This window comes from Oncorhynchus clarkii, chromosome 18 (assembly GCF_045791955.1).
Source record: "Oncorhynchus clarkii lewisi isolate Uvic-CL-2024 chromosome 18, UVic_Ocla_1.0, whole genome shotgun sequence".
Classification (NCBI taxonomy): domain Eukaryota; kingdom Metazoa; phylum Chordata; class Actinopteri; order Salmoniformes; family Salmonidae; genus Oncorhynchus; species Oncorhynchus clarkii.
In genome coordinates this window covers 31,889,598-31,909,559 of record NC_092164.1, presented here as the reverse complement: position 1 = coordinate 31,909,559, position 19,962 = coordinate 31,889,598, and the positions used below count along the sequence as shown (strand labels likewise).

Sequence of the window (19,962 nt, the reverse complement as noted above, 5' to 3'; positions counted from 1 at the left end):
GAAATGGCACCAAGATGCAGTTAGGCATTCTCAGACTGACATTAATGTCTGAGTCATTATGATTGGTTGCGCTTCTTCTAATAAGGCCAAAATGTCAGGCCTTCAAATAGCTTTTCCACCCTCACTTGCCATTTTAGAAGAAAATGTAGTATACAGTGCCTTCAGAAAGTATTCAGACCCCTTGACCTTCCACATTGTTACGTTACAGCCCTATTCTAAAATTGATCAAACCACCCCTGATCGACACACAATACCCCATAATGACAAAAAAATATATAAAAAGAAATATACAAAAAAAATGGATACCACATTTAATAAGTATTCAGACCCTTTACTCAGTACTTTGTTGAAACACTTTTGGCAGCGATTACAGCCTCGATTCTCCTTGGGTATGACGCTACAAGCTTGGCACACTAGTATTTGGGGAGTTTCAACCCATTCTTCTCCTCAGATCCGGTCAAGCTCTGTCAGGTTGGATTGGGAGCGTTGCTGCAAAACTATTTTCAGGTCTCTCCAGAGATGTTCGATCAGGTTTAAGTCCAGGCTCTGACTGGGCCACTCAAGGACATTCAGAGATTTGTCCCGAAGCCACTCCTGTATAGTCTTGGCTGTGTGCTTAGGGTCATTGTCCTGTTGGAAGGTGAACCTTCGCCCCAGTCTGAGGTCCTAAGCGGGTTTTCATCTCTGTACTTTGCTCCATTACTTTGCTCTGTACTTTGCTCCATTAATTTAGCCTTCAATCAAGACTAGTCTCCCAGTCCCTGCCGCTGAAAAACATCCCCACAGCATGTTGCCACAACCATGATTCACCGTAATGGTGCCAGGTTTCATCCAGACATGACGCTTGTCATTCAGGCCAAAGAGTTCAATCTTGATTTCATCAGAACAGAGAATCTTGTTTCTCATGGTCTGAGAGTCCTTTAGGTGCCTTTTGGCAAATTCCAAGTGGGCTGTCATGTGCCTTTTACTGTGGAGTGGCTTCAGTCTGGCCACTGCCTCATAAAGGCCTGAATAGTGGAGTTCTGTCAGGGTCACCTCCCTGACCAAGGCCCTTCACCCCCAATTGCTCAGTTCAGACAGGCAGCCAGCTCTAAGAGTGTTGGTGGTTCCAAACCTCTTACATTTAAGAATGATGGAGGCCAGCCACTGTGTTCTTGAGGAGCTTCAAATGATGCAGACATTTTTTGGTACCCTTTCCCAGAGTTGTGCCTCGACACAACCTTGTTGTGGAGTTCTACGGACAATTCCTTCGACCTCATGGCTTAGTTTCTGCTCTAACATACACTGTCAACTGTGGGACCTTATATAGAGAGGTGTATGCTTTTCCAAATCATGCTCAAATCAATTGAATTTACCACAGGTGGACTCCAATGATTGTGCAAATGAAAAACTATTTACAAAAAAAAGTTTTTTTTTAACTTTTTGCTTTGTGCATTGAAATTGATTTATTTAACTCATTATAGAATAAGGCTGTATAGTTACAAAATAGGGGAAGGTCAAGGGGTCTGAATACTTTCTGAAGGCATAGTAAGTAAAACAATGACAATTTAAGTGTCTTATCAAAAGTTACATTTTATTAGGGAGCTTACAAAGGCAGAGGAAACGAAGCAATTGAATTTACAACAGAGTGAGTGTTTCATTCCACCTAAATGGGGTTATTTTTAATGGGATCCCATGACCATAGTGGCCTGGTCTGTTGGTTTTTGTGATTGAGGCCAAGCTCAAACAAAAACGCGCACACACACGCACCCAGATACACAGTCATGTACCACAGCATGTAATAGGGCACAGAGGTCTAATAAGGTGCCAGACACTCGTATTCAACTACAGCAGAAGGGCTTTCAGGGCGACAGGGTTCTCAGAATACAGTGGGATGACAGGTGACGGAGCAGTAAAGAGCTTTTACAATTCCATCTCCTTTCAAAAGAATGGAAAGAAGTGAGGGCCAGCCGTCAGTCATATCAAAGTTCAAGAGGCGACTCACTTGGAGTTAAAATGCCTTTTTTGAAAGACAATGGTGAAAGCAACAGACTGATAATTGCAAAAGCAAACATGACTGAATTAAGTGAACTTCACATTGAAAAAGATCAACCAAGTATATTTCAAGGTCACGATAAGCAGTCGTGGTAAATGAGTTTCAGTACTATATCACTTGACAATGATGACAATAATCATGGCCTCTAAACCTTCAAGCTGCATACTGGACCCTATTCCAACTAAACTACTGAAAGAGCTGCTTCCTGTGCTTGGCCCTCCTATGTTGAACATAATAAACGGCTCTCTATCCACCGGATGTGTACCAAACTCACTAAAAGTGGCAGTAAAGCAGCCTCTTGAAAATTCCAAACCTTGACCCAGAAAATATGTTTTTAAACTAATTGGCCTATATCGAATCTCCCATTCCTCTCAAAATTGAGAAAAAGCTGTTGCGCAGCAAATCACTGCCTTCCTGAAGACAAACAATTTATACGAAATGCTTCCGTCTGGTTTTAGACTCCATCATAGCACTGAGACTGCACTTGTGAAGATGGTAAATGGCCTTTTAATGGCATCAGAATGAGGATCTGCATCTGTCCTCGTGCTCCTAGACCTTAGTGCTGCTTTTGATACCGTCGATCACCACATTCTTTTGGAGAGATTGGAAACCCAAATTGGTCTACACGGACAAGTTCTGGCCTGGTTTAGATCTCATCTGTCGGAAAGATATCAGTTTGTCTCTGTGAATGGTTTGTCCTCTGACAATTCAACTGTAATTTTCAGTGTTCCTCAAGTTTCCGTTTTAGGACCACTATTGTTTTCACTATATATTTTTTCACTTGGTGATCATTCCACTTGGTCATTCGGAAACATAATGGTAACTTTCACTGCTATGCGGATGACACACAGCTGTACATTTCAATGAAACACGGTGAAGCTCCAAAATTACCCTCGCTGGAAGCCTGTGTTTCAGACATAAGGAAGTGGATGGCTGCAAACTTTCTACTTTTAAACTCAGACAAAACAGAGATGCTTGTTCTAGGCCCCACAAAAAAACAAAGAGATCTTCTGTTGAATCTGACAATTAATCTTGATGGTTGAACAGTCATCTAAAATAAAACTGAAGGACCTTGGCGTTACTCTGGACCCTGATCTCTCTTTTGACGAACATATCAAGACTGTTTCAAGGACAGCTTTTTTCCATTTACGTAACATTGCAAAAATCAGAAATTGTCTGTCCGAAAATGATGCAGAAAAATGAATCCATGCTTTTGTTACTTCGAGGTTAGACTACTGCAATGCTCTACTTTCCAGCTACCCGGATAAAGCACTAAATAAACTTCAGTTAGTGCTAAATACGGCTGCTAGAATCCTGACTAGAACCAACAAAAATGTGATCATATTACTCCAGTGCTAGCCTCCCTACACTGGCTTCCTGATAAGGCAAGGGCTGATTTCAAGGTTTTAGTGCTAACCTACAAAGCATTACATGGGCTTGCTCCTACCTATCTTTCCGATTTGGTCCTGACGTACATACCTATAAGTAGGCTACGGTCACAAGACACAGGCCGACCTAACTGTTCCAAGAATTTCTAAGCAAACAGTTGGAGCCAGGGCTTTCTCCTATAGAGCTCCATTTTTATGGAATGGTCTGCCTACCCATTTGAAAGACACAGACTCGGTCTCAGCCTTTAAGTCTTTATTGAAGACTCATCTCTTCAGTAGGTTGTACGGTTGAGTGTAGTCTGGCCCAGGAGTGTGAAGGTGAACAGAAAGGCACTGGAGCAACAAACCGCCCTTGTTGTCTCTGCCTGGCCAGTTCCCTCCTCTCCACCGGGATTCTCTGCCTCTAACCCTATTACAGGGGCTGAGTCACTGGCTTACTGGTGCTCTTTCATGCCGTCCCTAGGAGGGGTGCGTCACTTGAGTCACTGACGTGGCCTTCCTGTTCTCTCTAATTCTCTCTCTCAGAGGACCCGAGCCCTAGGACCATGCATCAGGACCTCGTTGTCCCCAGTCCACCTGGCCGTGCTGCTGCTCCAGTTTCAACTGTTCTGCCTGTGGCTATGGAACCCTGACCTGTTCACTGTGATTACTATTATTTGACCATGCTGGTCATTTATGAACATTTGAACATCTTGGCCATGTTCTATTATAATCTCCACCCGGCACAGCCAGAAGAGGACTGGCCACCCCTCATAGCCTGGTTACTCTCTAGGTTTCTTCCTAGGTTCTGGCCTTTCTAGGGAGTTTTTCCCTAGCCACTGTGCTTCTACACCTGCATTGGTTGCTGTTTGGGGTTTTAGGCTGGGTTTTTGTACAGCACTTTGATATATCAGCTGATGTAAGAAGGGCTATATAAATACATTTGATAATTGAAAAGACATATCGAAAGGGAAATGTAGTCTGAATTTACTTCTTCCCATCAAAGAAAATAAATAGTGCCTAATGTGCCAAACATTAGAAACACCTTAATATTGAGGTGCACCCAACGTTCTCTTAAATGTTTTTCATCACTGAGCAAATTTCAGATCTGCTGAGCTCATACTTGAGCATTGCGAAAATTCTGTACAACTTCCAGCACACGTTCACTGTGAACACCGAGGCTGTACACGCTTTAATTTATTTTTAACAGTGGTCAAGTACCCTGTGGCTATTTGATCATAATGTAGTCCTCCATCAAAGTAGAAAACAATGTGTGGTGTTCAGTGCCTACATTCAGGGGCATGCAGGGCTTCACTTTAACCTGTTTATCCACTTGTCCTCAGACGAGGTGATTGAAAATGTTTGATGCAAGAAAGTACTTTACAAAATAAAATGCAGGATTATTCCCATAAGCATTATTACAGAGAAGCAGACGAATGATGCTACCCTCTGCCTACTTAGTTTATTCAAACCCGCCTCAAAATACAACACTGCCTCTTAAAGCTCTTACCTGAGGTCTAGAAATGCACACGTTTTGTGCTCTTGTAGGAAGCAATCACTCCTCCATTGCTGACTACAAATGATCTATAACTGGGCTAATAACTCACCGGGCTAATAACTCACAGCAAAGGATATGAAAACCTTAACAAATGTGCACACGTCGCTACATGCTTTCTGCATATAGGCCTACTGCAGCTCTGATTGGTTATGGCGCACCGGTCTGTGTGGAGTACAGGCCTGAGGCGTGACTGTCACTGCAATGGAATCCTACTCCGATGCGTTCTGCCTGCAACTAAGTCTTGCATAGTTCATTTTGTTTCGGATTGTTGCATTGAAAGTGGCTAATATTCCGTAAGTAAATAGAAACGTTTATAGTGTTAAAACAGGGAAAACTCTAGAAAGTATACTACTATACCCCGTTCAAAAGGCACTAAAATATTTTGTCTTTCCCATTCACCCTCTGAATGGCATACATACACAATCCATGTCTCAAGGCTTTAAAAAAATACAAATAAAACACATTTAACCAGTCTCCCTTCATCTACACTGATTGAAGTCGATTTAACAAGTAGCATCAATAAGGGATCATATCTTTCACCTGGATTCACCTGGTCAGTCTGTCATGGAAAGAACAGGTGTTTAATGTTTTGAACAGTGTATATTCCAATAAAGCAGAGGAGTTCTTTTAATAATGAAAGTGGTCCATCGTTATCTGAGAAGAGTTAATTCCTAAGTGGCTGTAACATCTCCCTTGATCTCTCGAAAAAGCACCACATCAGTCGCTCAAGAAATATACTTTGAAGGTCGCAGCTTCACTTGGGATAAAAACAATGGGATGAGAAGATAATACTGCCACAGGGGCTTTTCAGCCTTTGAATGCAGTGAATTTTTACAAGGGCTTGGGGGAGGAGGGAGCCACCAACAAACAACAAAAGGAAACCAGGGGAAATGTTGCTTTTGAAAACGTAACACGGGATTATGTAATCAAGGATCATACAAATGAATAATGACTAAGGTTTCAATGGGGCTCTATACCACATAATTCAGGAGACAGAGTCGACTTGGAGTATATGTATTTATGATGGATCCCCACTCTTCCTGGGGGGTCCATCAAATATTAGGGCAGTAATATACATACCATCTTTAAACAAATACATTTCACAACAGATTACACAATAAATTCAGTGTGTGCCCTCGAGCCACTACTCTACTACAAAACTCAATTCAGGTGTACCTGTGTGACTCGTCAGTTGTCGCTGTACCATCAGGTGTATTTAGCCCTTTTAAATAGGATTTTACTGCTTGCGTGAGTTGATGTGGAATAGGGTTTCATGTAGGCATGGCTCTATGTAGTACTGTGTGTCTGTTCTTGACTAGGGGACTGAAGAGACCTCTGGTGGCATGTCTTCTGGGGTATGCATGGGTGTCTGAGCTGTGTGCCAGTAGTTTAAAAAACAGACAGCTCAGTCCATTCAGCATGTCAATACTTCTTACAAAAACAAGTAGTGAAGTCAATTTCTCCTCCACTTTGAGCCATGAGAGATCGATATGCATATTATTAATTTTAGCCCTACGTGTACATTTAAGGGCCAGCCGTGCTGCCCTGTTCTAGGCCAGTTGTACATTTTTCCCAGGTCCCTCTTTGTGGAACCTGACCACATGACTGGGCAGTAGTCCAGTTGCAACAAAACTAGGGCCTGTAGGACCTGCCTTGTTGATATTGTTGTTAAGGCAGAGCAGCGCTTTAGTAATGTCAGATCAGATTATGTAATCAAGTATGATACTTGATTTAATTAGTTAGGCAGAAATGCAGGGGAAAAGAATCCACGTAAGCAACGGAGGTCTTCGTTGGTCATTTCGGAACAGTCTTCGAAATAGTTTTAAAAGCCTTTGAGGAAATGAAGGTTGTTCGAAAGACACCAAGTTAAGCTCACCTCTGCTGTCAACCTGGTCAGCGCACAGGGCAATGACGCTGTGGCAGCATCCGTTTTGGCTGAGTTACTGAACAAAAGAACACTGTCAGTGGGGAAGATATTCGTACAAACAGGCAACATTGATCCATCCGTCATTTTGGAATAACAAATCATTTCGTGGTCCATGGGTGCAAACACAGATACTAATTATAATAACGTGTTAACACTATCATGGATTGTTATTTCAAGCTGTTCTTTGTAAACTCTAGACCCTAATAACCAACATTCTATCAAAATAAACCGCAAAGTGTTCTTTGCGAGATAATTATTCACTGGTCCCCAGTTGTGGAGCAACAGTACGAGAGAACATTAATGGGATTGGCACAACTCCAGAAAGCCTGTGGTGTTCTGTTCACTGTGCATGCATGTCTGTTAAGATGTGCATCACCAGCTTCATTAATCACATCTTCATTTGTTTCCCCATTTGCAGGGGGAGGAAAACAGGTAAGGAACCTAGCTACAGATTTATGATCCAATTGAAAGTGGACAACAAACTCAATAACCCCAGTAACTGAGAAACTGATGGGATGCGAGAGCAAGGATGTGGCATCTCCATTACCTCCACGATGCTTGTAAGTCAAAAGCAACTATAAATGTTTTGTTAGGTCACCAGACTGTTACTGTGACTTAGCAGCAACAGTGCTGAAGGATAAAGCACCTGACCTTTAACCTTGAATGCAAGCCCTATCGCCATCCTTTCTATTTGAGTCTTTCACTGATTAAAAAAATACATGACGGAGCACGTTATCAAAATGATTACGATCCCGCAAAGAACGATAAGGGCATCCTTCTACTGGTCAGGTCACAGGCGTCAGGCTTTCAATTCTGAGGGCACAACCGTGTGATACTGTAGCCACCCTGCAATTGGTTAGCATACCATGGCTTCTGCAAAGTGGTTTGATCCCACTGGCATTGCAATGGTACTGAGGGAATTCCTGTTCCTGATACTGGTGAGGCGTTGATCAGATTGGCATCAGCAATATCTTTACAAATCCAGGTTTCTCAGATTCGGAACTCTCAATATTGTCAGAATGGATGGTATCATGGCAAATACTGGTGAAAAGTGCTACATCAGTGCCGTATCCACCAACGAGTGAGCTCCCGAGTGCAGCGGTCTAAGGCACTGCATCTCAGTGCTACAGACACCATGGTTTGAATGGGATTCCCATAAGGCGGCAGACAATTGGCCCAGCGTCGTCTGGGATTGGCCGGTGTAGGCCATCATTGTAAATAAGAATTTGTTCATAACGGACTTTCCTAGTTAAAACAAAAAGGTTCAAATACAAAATATATACTGACAGGTACTAAGTGACAGTGCTACAGCTTGTAGTTTGGCTCACAGTTATCTGATAAATATTATAGTTAGACCAAATATTAGGCTAACTAATGGAAACACAAATACAATATGAAAGTCACTTGGAACCCCCCCCCCCCCCCACACACACGAAAGGGTCAGTCCGTCCTATGGAGTTGGAGACTAAAGGGATCAGTACAGACAAGGGGTATTATGAAACGTGGGACATTGATTTGCATTTGGAAGGCCACTCACTTCCTCAACCACCAAGCTTCACATCAAGGACAAATTAAATTCAAGAGCTGCTGAAAAAAAATCATATTATATATTAATTTCTGAAAATCAATTTGAGGCTGAGGAGAGAGGAAGGGGCAAGAGGATAAAGGAATCTCTGCTTTTAATACTAAGACTGTTAGAATGAAATCTCTTGGATTGTAAAAGGGTTCTGTCATGGGAAACTCAGTTTTATAATAAATAAACCTAGAGAAAAATAGAACAAATCATTTTTTATTTAAAGCTAGACTATTTCATTTGTGGTCATATCTGGTGATAATTAGCCTAACACAGCATTCTGTAAATACTATAGAAGATCCTTGAACTCAGTAGCACTGACAATCATTAGCAGCAAGTCACATCTCGCAAATGGACTGGAGAAGAGAAAAATGTGGCAGTGCAGGCCTGAATAAACCTACACAATTTCAAAACACCAAGAAAGAGGCCGATAAAAATCAAAGGAGAAATAAATGTTTATACAGCAGTCGGAAGTAACCGATTGTAAAATGTACAAAACTGCATGACATATCCTTGAAGGTACGCTTTAAAAAAATCTAATTGGATATTAAATACCCTCTAATGGATTGGAGGGGCTCTCCTTCGGTGTTAATGATCATGACCAGCTATGCACTAAGTACACTAAAATATAAAAGTTCACTACACAAAAACGAATGAAAGAAGCAGATGCTAAATTAACCCATTACTTAAACTAGGCCTAATCTGCATGTTTGATTTGCTGCCATGCTTTCCTCACATTAAAAAAAAACACTACCATTTTAATATCCAATAACTTCCACTTCTCACAGAATGACCCTGTGGTCAACCTTCATCTACTTATGTAGAAAACAGGCTTCCTGACTACGCTGAATGCATGCACGATCAGTATGTTCTGCACCCGTCAATCATACTGCTGTACCTCAGGTTTTTACCTCCATCAGGCTTAGTTTGGGGGCTGTCCGAATGTCAGGCTCACTTGATCCTCAGGGGGCTAAGACTGCCCCTCTCGTCCCCTCCTGTGGTTCTCCATGGCTACCCTGCGCAGACTACCTGTCAGAGTACTAGCAACGACAAGGCGTGATGTGTGAGGAGATTTGACAGTAATCTGACCGTCTTTCTCTGGCTGTCACCGAATGACAATCCATTCCAGCTGTCCCTCTTAAGACACCCCGCTCTCCCTTTCCCCACTGCCCTTCACCTCTCCTTCCGCCACGATGACTTCCCTGTAACCTCGTCCTTGAGTGGCTGTCAGTGTTTTGCCAACCTGAAACAAAAGATGTGGCCCGAGAGCCATCGTTCTATAATGTCACGGGTTGCGATGAAGCCAGCTCTTCTTCATTGCAATGGGGGGGAGATGAGCTGGAACACACTGTTTGAACAATAGCAGCATCTGCAGCAGGCGAACATGGGGGCAGTCGGCCTGAACACAAGCTAGCGGCATATCTAAAATGGGCAAGGCGCCTTCTATAGCCGTGCCAAGAGGACACTGTGTGCTTACAACAGACAGCAGCAGAAACGGAGATGGTGCCCATGTCCAGAGAAAACAATACATCAGGCCCCATTAAAATAAAACTCCCCTCCTCTGCCCTGCCTTGGACGGCAGGACCAGATACACCAAGTAGCCAGCTGGCCAATCAGCTTGCCAGGTAACCAGCCAAAAGGGACTAACAACCCCAGAGAATCAGTCAGCCAGCCTGCCAGCAAAATCCACCAATAACAGAATATGCCAGATGAGCTCACTGGAAATACCGATCAGCAGCCATCTAGTAAATGATTCTTCCAACCCACAAGAGGCAGACTATGGCCCAATCTTCACAATAGCCCTCGCTTCCACAGCCCTTTGATTGCTTGCCGTTATGCTACCTTATCTAGACTGCTGTTTGAAGTTAAGGACTTTCACTATCAAGTTTGTAAAAACGAGTTACAGGCTAATATGGAAATAGTTGAAAGACAGATACAAAACTGACACTTAAGCACTCAGCTATTTGAACTTCTCCACTAAAATATATTAAGCAGTTGATCTTATTAAATCAGCTCTGCTCCCACTAAGCAACCCCATCAGGCTCACAAGAAATTCAACATTAGTCTTGTAAATGAAAAACAACCCCCACAAGATTCCCTGCCCAATGAAAAACTTATAGGATAATGCATTTTTTGGACAATTGATTCTCTCACTCATGAAAAGTCCCCATCTGCCCCCCCCCCACCGACTGTTGGCGGTCAGAGCTTCTAGCATCATCTAGCCTCCGCCCCTGATATCCATCCCAGAGAGATAGGCAATCAAACCTAGACCAGAGATCAAACTCCAACTAAAAGCGGACAAAAAAAATGTAAATTAAGAGTTTGCGGCCATCAATCCACCACCACCACTACTAACTAAATACTAACCATCCTCTCAGGGAGGGAAGTGAGAATGAAATCCCAGGACTTGGCAACGAGGGGCTTTCTTTTTTTGTGCATCAGCAGATTAGGTCCCTTAGATTTCTGACCAACATTCTGGCCCTAGACTCCTGACGTTTCTGTTCACCGAGATGTAACGCCAAAGCAAGGGGGTGGCGAAAGCCAGGCGGGCGCTCACACTACCGAAACAGAGCAATCATTCTGAGATGATACCTACGATGAGGTCACTGTTCCGTCTGTTATTGCAAGATGGATAGGTTCTGCTGGTCATGGAACAACAACTGCATCCAAGTGCATGTGGGTAGGCAGACTATACAGAGAGAGAGCGGGAGAAAGAACTGACTGAGAACAGCAATTGTGAGCTGTTTTAATGCCCGTTAAAAGTGGTAGCCTGAGTGCAGCAATTGTGCGTAGTCCGAGGGAGAGGATGTAAAAAAAATATATATATATTTTTAAGCCTTATGATTTATTGGCAGAATACTACCCTACAGGTTTTGCAAGCGATACGTTTTATACCATTCCGCTAGCTCAAACATCCCCCCTGCATACACAGCCTCACACAGAGACCTCAAAAAAAAAAAAGCCTAAGGCTTTATCTCCCACTCCCCAGGATGCTGGCCTCCTTCAGGAAGACATCGATATTTAAGGCCACTGGGGTCTTAGCGGTAAGCAATTAATCACATTAACAAATACTCCAGCGCGCTGTCGCCCTTTATCACAGTGATGCTGCATTGCCTCTGGGCTGCTGACAGGAAGAGGCTCTTGTTAGGCAGCCTCGTTGCACACTTTCAGAACCACACCGTTAGGTATACCTATGTATAATTCATTTGGGCTGAAAAAAGGGAAAGTCAGCAATTGCCAATTCCGAGTAACTCAACCACATTCCTCTTCCCAGCTGAGCATAGCTTTGTCCATCCTCATGAAATTAGGGCTGTTTGTATAGGAGGGCCTTGCGCTTTGCTGCAGACGGCAACGACTGTGCAAAACCTGCTCGAACACTATTCACAATCATAATTCAAAAATAAGAAAATGTCCATCTCAATGCAACCAATTGAAATAAACAAACAGGAATGCAGGTGCTTTATAGTCTTAGGTTTATTTCTACAGTGCGAGTATATAAACACACACACACACCTTAGGCGGTAAACAGTATACCGACGTATTTGGAAATAGCCACGGGATGGTTTTTCAATACTGTCAATACAGTTGAAACTATATGAAAATGTTTAGATTTAAGTAAATACCTGAAGTCAATTTGTACAATACGTTAGGAGAGAAAGCAGATCGCGTCCACATCACCTGGCACATTAAGAAACTTACCGTAGGGCCTCCCGAGTGGCACAGTGGTCTAAAGCACTACAGCCTGGAGTTCGATGTCATTACCGGCCAATTGGCCCAGCGTTGTCCGGGTTAGGGGGGCTTTACTTGGCTCATCACTCTCTAGCAACTCCTTGTGGTGGGACGGGCACCTGCAGGCTGACTTCAGTTGTACAGTGTTTCCTCTGACATATTGGAACAGTTGGCTTCCGGATTAAGCGAGCAGGTGCTAAGAAGCACGGTTTGGCGGGTCATTTTTCAGAGGACGCATGATGCATGACTGGCTTTGGCTGGCGGCCACAAGAAAATGTGTGTACAATGAAAAAGCAAGACATTTTGGGGAGGAAATTATGCATGGCCATCATATTTCTAATGTTTATCATAGAAAGAATGTAGCCAGCTACATTTCCTAATGTTTTGCTTACAACAGTAAGCTGGTGTGCACATGCTCTGAAGGCACGGCTATGGATGACGTCTAGGCTGGCAGCTGTGTGAGGGTTAACACGTTTGAATGACTTACATACGTCCTCGGTGGAGTGTGTGTAGCCCACGTTGTCGTCGGGGGCTCTCCTTGGCAGCTCATGGTCATTGTGCTCGAATCATGAGAAAATAGGTATTTTTCCCTGCCACATATGCCTTGCTCCTGCACTTTGTCCCTATAATTGTGTTTCGCCATCTTGATCGATCTGCGTAGGTCGTATTTGTACTGTTTAACCAACCTATTGTCCCCGGCAGCCTTGCCCTGTTTATAAGCAGCATCACTCGCTTTAAGTTTTCCTACAAGGCTGCCATCAATCCACGGTTTTTGGGCCAGGAACATTTTGAAAAGAATAACGGTATCACATCGTTTTTTTTGACTGAGTCAACATAATCATTGATGTCATCTCCAGAGGCAACCCATAACATATTCCAGTCCACGTGATCAAAACAGTCTTAGAGCGTGAATTCTGATTGGTCGGACCAACGCTGTACAGACCTGACCAACTGACTTTTACTCTACCCCCATGACAATCATCACTGTTGCAGTTAATACGGATATTGGCAGCATTCTCCTCTCCGTTCTCAGCCCATCTGCTCTTACCCAATCTTCTCAGAGCGGGCAGGCCTCTTGCCCGAGTGACTCCAGACTCCACAGACACAGCATGTACACATTCTGCTCCAGAGCGATTAACATTCTTCCTTCAGACAAGCATGAGTCAAAACTTTGTTCATTTGTAAAGTCTCTCACATTTGCTTGTAAATGTCCAAACTCACAAACAATTACATTTCGGTAGCTCCTACCTATATACAGCATGTATAACTTTGAGCTGGATTGCATGTCTTTGCAATTAGTTTATTTTTGTTTGTACATTTAGCTAGCCAACACAGTAAATAGACAGGTGACTTATGTAGAATAGTTGACAGTATGGGAAGGCTTAGGCTACAGTATTGCTGTGCGATATGAGCGCGGCATCATTGCCTATTTAATCTCAGAGCCTATACCAGGACATAGAAATCGAATCTATTGTTAAACTAAATATTGAACAACAATGTATTTTGTATGCCGTGGCCTAATGCTAATAGTTCTGAATTATACAGCAAAAAAGGACATTGTCACCATAAAAGGCAAATGATGGGCGCTCAGGCGCAGTTATAATTCTGGTTCACACACAGTTTTATCAGAGGTCTGATTTATAACAGAGAAGCGTGCATATGTATGGTATGCCCCGAGTTTATAAAATCAGTCTTTTCAGAAATGGCGCACACAGATATTTAGTGTAACATTTCCACAACAGTTATAAAAAGAGGCCCCTCGGCTCTAAGCTCCTTCCTGCCAGCTCCTACGCGTGCTGTAGGTGCCCAGGGTAGGAACAGCACGCGGCGGCCATATCGCCTCCACCACTGCCTCTGCACCCTGGGGATGGGTACGCGGGAAATGGAATTTAATCGTGAGCTTAGCATCAACAACCTTGATTGAAAACAACAGGAGAATAAAGTGGTGCGAGTGATCGTTCCCTCTGTATTGGGTGTGATACGAATTCTGTTACGCCTGAGAGAGCGGAGTCTAACTGAAGCCAGAACACAATCAGCGTCTTTGGTATTGAAAATGTGCTTCAAGAAAATGCACAATGATTGGTCTCATCTCACAGGTCTCCTCAACACTTGGCTAATTAGCAGGAGCCTTCATCATACAGCTGCCTTTCCTCATCTGCAGGAGCCCAACAAAGGTTCCTTTTTACGTGTCAATTCAATGATCCTCAGGATGGATCTGTGATTCTAATCGATGAGTCACTTCCAACAGGGTGGGTAGAGTGATCCAATGCGAGAACACTAACGAGATAAAGATTCTTTCAACATGTGCACTCACTATCCAGAGTACATTTAACATGCTGCTTTTGTTTGTTTTAAGAATCACAAAACATTCCATCTCCTTGGTTAATTACCCATTTGAGGTACTTGCAATTCTGGCCTAGGCCTGCATTTGATGACATAGGTTAAATACAATTGGAACTATGGAGCCAAAGCACTGGTAAGCCCAATTCATTGCGGGAGATAGGATCAAATCAAGCCTTGTGCCCTGTGCTGTGTGAGCCGAGCAATGCATTATAGGGACTCCGTTTTGTTTTACAAAGTTTGCCACCCACTGCAGGTAATTGGACACCACACTGCACTGAATATTTCATTAGCTGTTGGACAGATGGCTGCGACAGATGCTGCAGGGAATAAACTTAGGTTTTAGGATACTCCTCAGCCAAGCCGCTGTTGGAGATCTATGAGAATTGGAACTTTTCCACATCCTGCTTCAGAGTAAGTGCAGTGAGTTGCACCTTCCTTGTTTCAAGTAATCTGCCTTGATATATGTTCACGGTACATGTGCAGTAGACCAGGGATAACTGGAGGACAGACAGTCCCAGTTCCCTACATGTGCGGTAGACCAGGGATAACTGGAGGACAGACAGTCCCAGTTCCCTACATGTGCGGTAGACCAGGGATAACTGGAGGACAGACAGTCCCAGTTCCCTACATGTGCGGTAGACCAGGGATAACTGGAGGACAGACAGTCCCAGTTCCCTACATGTGCAGTAGACCAGGGATAACTGGAGGACAGACAGTCCCAGTTCCCTACATGTGCGGTAGACCAGGGATAACTGGAGGACAGACAGTCCCAGTTCCCTACATGTGCGGTAGACCAGGGATAACTGGAGGACAGACAGTCCCAGTTCCCTACATGTGCGTGCGGTAGACCAGGGATAACTGGAGGACAGACAGTCCCAGTTCCCTACATGTGCAGTAGACCAGGGATAACTGGAGGACAGACAGTCCCAGTTCCCTACATGTGCGGTAGACCAGGGATAACTGGAGGACAGACAGTCCCAGTTCCCTACATGTGCGTGCGGTAGACCAGGGATAACTGGAGGACAGACAGTCCCAGTTCCCTACATGTGCAGTAGACCAGGGATAACTGGAGGACAGACAGTCCCAGTTCCCTACATGTGCACTGTCTGGATGGAATCCACTTTCTTTTCAGTCAATAACCCAGACAGATGTTACCACAGACGTGTGGGAATCAACCCCTTTGAGTGATATTGAATGGCTCCATCAGCAGCTTGGCAAATATTGAACAAAGAGAGAGAAATTTGCCAGAGGGGATTTAGGGGGTCACTTCCCCCCCAAAGAGGTGTGTAGGCTATTGCTTGGATTTCAAGCTTGTGGAATGAATTTCAGTAAGCTCAATGACGTGTTTGCAGTGCATTCAGTCAGTCAATGCAGCATCTTGATGAATGAGATGTGCTGTAATTGTTTAAAAGATCCAAGTGATGTTTTGGCAATGGTGAGCAATGCTGAAGTTAGACATGAGTTTCTACACAAAACCTTACACTGATTGACGTAGCCTTGTGTTTGAAACAAGTAGCCTACAGACCCAATAAGGCAAATTGGCTATATTATTACTGTAATACCCCCAACTGTTCTCCAAAAGTCCAAGAGGTGGGGAGAATACAATCTTAGAGAGCAGTGTGAAATATAACAGGCTTGCCATGCCACTCACTGTTCAATCACAGACAAATGTTTGCATATTTCAATATTAGCTTGGCATACTGCTGACAGAGCCAATCTCGCATTTTCAAATTGCCTGCTTGTTCAACATAATGGTTAGTTTCATATTGCTGGAGAGGAGGCTCAACCAAAAAGCAATAGTGGTATTATAGCATCTAGGCAACCAAGATACCAACTCAGTCCTCAGATAACCATGATTTGTAAGTAAAACACTTGATTAATTTAATCACAAGCATTTGGAAGTTAACAGCGATTGAATCTAAAATTAAAAACAGACCAAGGCTCAAGACAAACTCAATGTCATGAAAGAGAATTGATTTGAGGAACGCTCTTTGAATATACTCCTAACAGCAGCAAGAGTTACAAATCATCTGCTGCATCAAATATGACACGTCTGGTTTTAATGCATCTGGGAGAGCTTGATAGATGGGTGAATGAGCTTCCCACAGTCCTCAGGTCACCTAGTACATCACACAGCTAGCAAACGATTTACCTTATAGAACGGCTGGGAAACCATGTGCCCACCCAAGGTGGTCCGTTAGGCAGCATATCAGACATAGGCCAAAATAATCAATGGCACCCTTTTCCCTATATAGTGCAATACTTTTGACCAGGTGTCATTTGGGACTCACACAGTGCAATTCTGCATTGAGTCTCCTTGTAATTTTGCTGAGGAGGTTCTCTGGTGTTCTACTTGAAGGTACTTCATACAGACAACACACTTAGGTCTGGACAAAGCTTGGTGCTTAGAACAGGAGAGGGATAATAGTAGTAGCTGTGAAAAGTGCAACATTAGCCCAGGATCTACCAATTATCCCTGCTCGTTAACATAGCACGCTAGCAAATACTCAGACTTCCAATCATTGCACTAACGACAGTTAACATTGGCTAGCAAAACGTCCTTCTAACTGGACACAGACATGAAAATGGTATCCACAAGTTCATCTGCCTCTGGGGATGTAGATGAAGGGCCTCATTGCCAAAATACCAAAGTTTCCCTTTAAAATGAGCGCACACCAACACTGCCTAGGCAGATTAAAATGCACTTTATTGATGATAATGCACTAATTCAGATGTTTAACTGCAGTTTAACTGCACCTTGTGTAATCATGTACACTACTAGCCAATACTTGTGTCAGTCCAGTAACAACAGTTGAGTATTGGCTAGTAGTCTACATAGTCTACAATAAAAGCACATCAGCAGTGCTGTTTGAATGGGACACCGATTTGATAACAACCCCAAGAATGAATGGCAGTGCAGCCAGCCGGCCAGTACAGTGTGAACCATTTTGACAGATAAACAATAGCAGAATGTGTACAGTGTGAAGGAATAGCCAAGAACAAATCGAGGGGAGACACGGCCCCTGGCTTCCGGGTTTCAATCCTGCCGTCATAAGAAATGCCACATCAACTTGATTTGTATTATAAATTGGCAGTGTCCAACTACATTCAAGCTGTCCAGTGGCCACATTAATGTTAGGAGGACAATACCATTGTGTAGAGCAGTACTTACATGCCTATCCTATAGTATTATACATTTCCACAACCTTGGATGTTTTGGGAATTATAAATGATACTCTAAAACCTGAGATGCAGAACCTAGTTGACCATGTCCTACCCAAAGTGAAGTGGCACTGACTGTCCTCTTGGAGCCACGATAACACTGACTTTGGCTAGGATACTTAACTTGAATAAGTGAGTGAATCGATGAATGAATGACTAGAACAAGGCTCTCCAACCCCAGTTGTAACTAACCTTATTCAATTTATCAACCAGCTAGTTATTAGAATAAGGTGTGCTAGATTCGAGTCGGAGTGAACCTTCAGCGCGGCAGCTCTCTGGGACCAGGGTTGGAGAGCCCATCAACTAGAACAACAAAGTTCTAGGCCTATTCCTCACGAGGAAATGTCAAGGGTGTTCTGACTTCGGGACATTACTTGCCTAGCTAAAGTTACAGTAGTTAGCTAACAATCCGTCAGCCTATTTATAACACGGAGCATATTGTTGCTTTGCAGGTTGACCTGTGTTAGTTTTACAACGCTAGCTGGTTAGCTATTAGATTAGCGAGCTGAAGTTACTCATCATATTTGAAAAACCGTCCGGTAAAAGTTTTGCAACCGGTGAAGTTGTGCAAGATACAGTAGTTGACTAGGGAAACTGCATTGTGCGGCCAGGGAGACAAATCGCCAGACATTACAGTGCAGTCAATAAAGCGAGGCATCAACCCATCTAGAACAGCAGCAAGCATGAGTCGCTCGTGGCTAGCGAGCATATTTACTACAACACAACCAAAGGCAGTTGTTGGCTAGCTAGCTAATACTGGAAATGAGTTAACTACTTACCATGGATCAAACTCGTGGATGATGCTCTCGAACCGGATCACTGCAAAAAGTCTTGAGCTGAAGCCTGCCAACCAGGCCAGAAAAAGAATGGTAAAGGAGAGTAAGGACTGCCACCCTGCCGGCTGTGCCAGTCCGCCAGAGAGGCCTCCTTTGCCCCCTCCTCCACACGCGGCGTTAGGTCGGCTGTTACCATGCAGCGAGCCCCCGGCATTCAAGGACGCTTTGTGCTTGCTGTCAGTAGCCGTGTGGTGCTCCGCCATATTCTGCGTGGTTTGAAAGAGCACGCTTCCCTGTCTCCCTTTACTCCGGTTCCGCTCCCTATATTTTTGACGTGGTTTTCTCTCCTTACCTTCGCTGTAAATCCACCGGCTTTTTATTCACATTTGTCAGTGACAACCACCATTACCTACAGCACGCTCTCGCCAAAAGTCGGTCTGACTGACTGGTGAGGGGAGGGAATGGGCGGAACAACAGGAACCACCGATAGCCTCTCACAGAACGACAGGTACAACAGGAGCCAAAGACTGCTGAGCCGTTGGACATTAAGAAACCAATCCCGCGCAAGTACCACGATGACAGACCGATGTATCTACCAATGGAATGTCAGAACCGACATAAGCATGTTGAAACCCTGGATGTGTATTTATTATAGGGCCTACAATATAATTGTTATATCCGCTTAAAAATGAGTAATTATGGTTTCTTTAATCATTTACTGTGTGGATTTGATCATTATTCAAATGTTGGCCAAGCTGCCCATAAAGTGGTTGCATGATACATGTCCCTGACTCTGAGAATGGAATGGGTGGGTTGTCTTGTCTTGTCGACAGGAGAGAGACTGTGAGATTGTGAAGATGAATAACTTTAATGTGAAGTGATATTTATATTGCCCTTGGAGGTTCTCTGCTCAGGCATGGTTATTAATAAAGATGTATGTGTTCTCCTCACTATTTGTCCCCCAGCAAAGACAAAAGTACACCATAAATCATTGTGTAACCTAGGTATAGTTCTCTGGATAGTACAGTTTGCATCTTTTATTCTATGCTTTTTAGATATGTAGGCATCAACAGAGGAAATGGGTGAGTTTTTTTAATTGACTGTGATACAATTGATTGGAGATCAATAGATTGAATGATTGGTTGATTGAAATGCTAAAATATTGGATTCTGCCACAAATGTATTTGTGTGTGCAATATCAAACACATTCATCACAATATGTTCCATGAGACAAGAAAGACTCATGGGCAGTTTACATCCCTGGAGGGAAAACTAATGTGGGTATTATAACAGTACTTATTACTACAATGCACACCACTTTGTATTCAACGGACATAAATACAAGTAAAAAAGGTATTCTTGACACGTTGCTGGAATACAGCATCTGTTGCATACTTGGCTGTTATATCTATATTAGGTACATCATTCAAGC

The 19,962-nt window shown here is 43.4% G+C and overlaps 1 protein-coding gene across 1 annotated transcript in view; it reads right to left on the bottom strand.

The window, feature by feature from the left end:
• The window catches only part of LOC139373335 (dolichyl-diphosphooligosaccharide--protein glycosyltransferase subunit STT3B), a 95,385-nt gene extending 76,308 nt beyond the window's left edge, over positions 1 to 19,077 (bottom strand). Inside the window, exon 1 of the mRNA XM_071113737.1 lies at positions 18,534 to 19,077. Within this exon, the coding sequence (XP_070969838.1) occupies positions 18,534 to 18,793 (260 nt within the window). The 5' untranslated portion in view covers positions 18,794 to 19,077. The remainder of the gene's footprint in view (positions 1 to 18,533) is intronic.
• Positions 19,078 to 19,962: the final 885 nt, after the last annotated feature.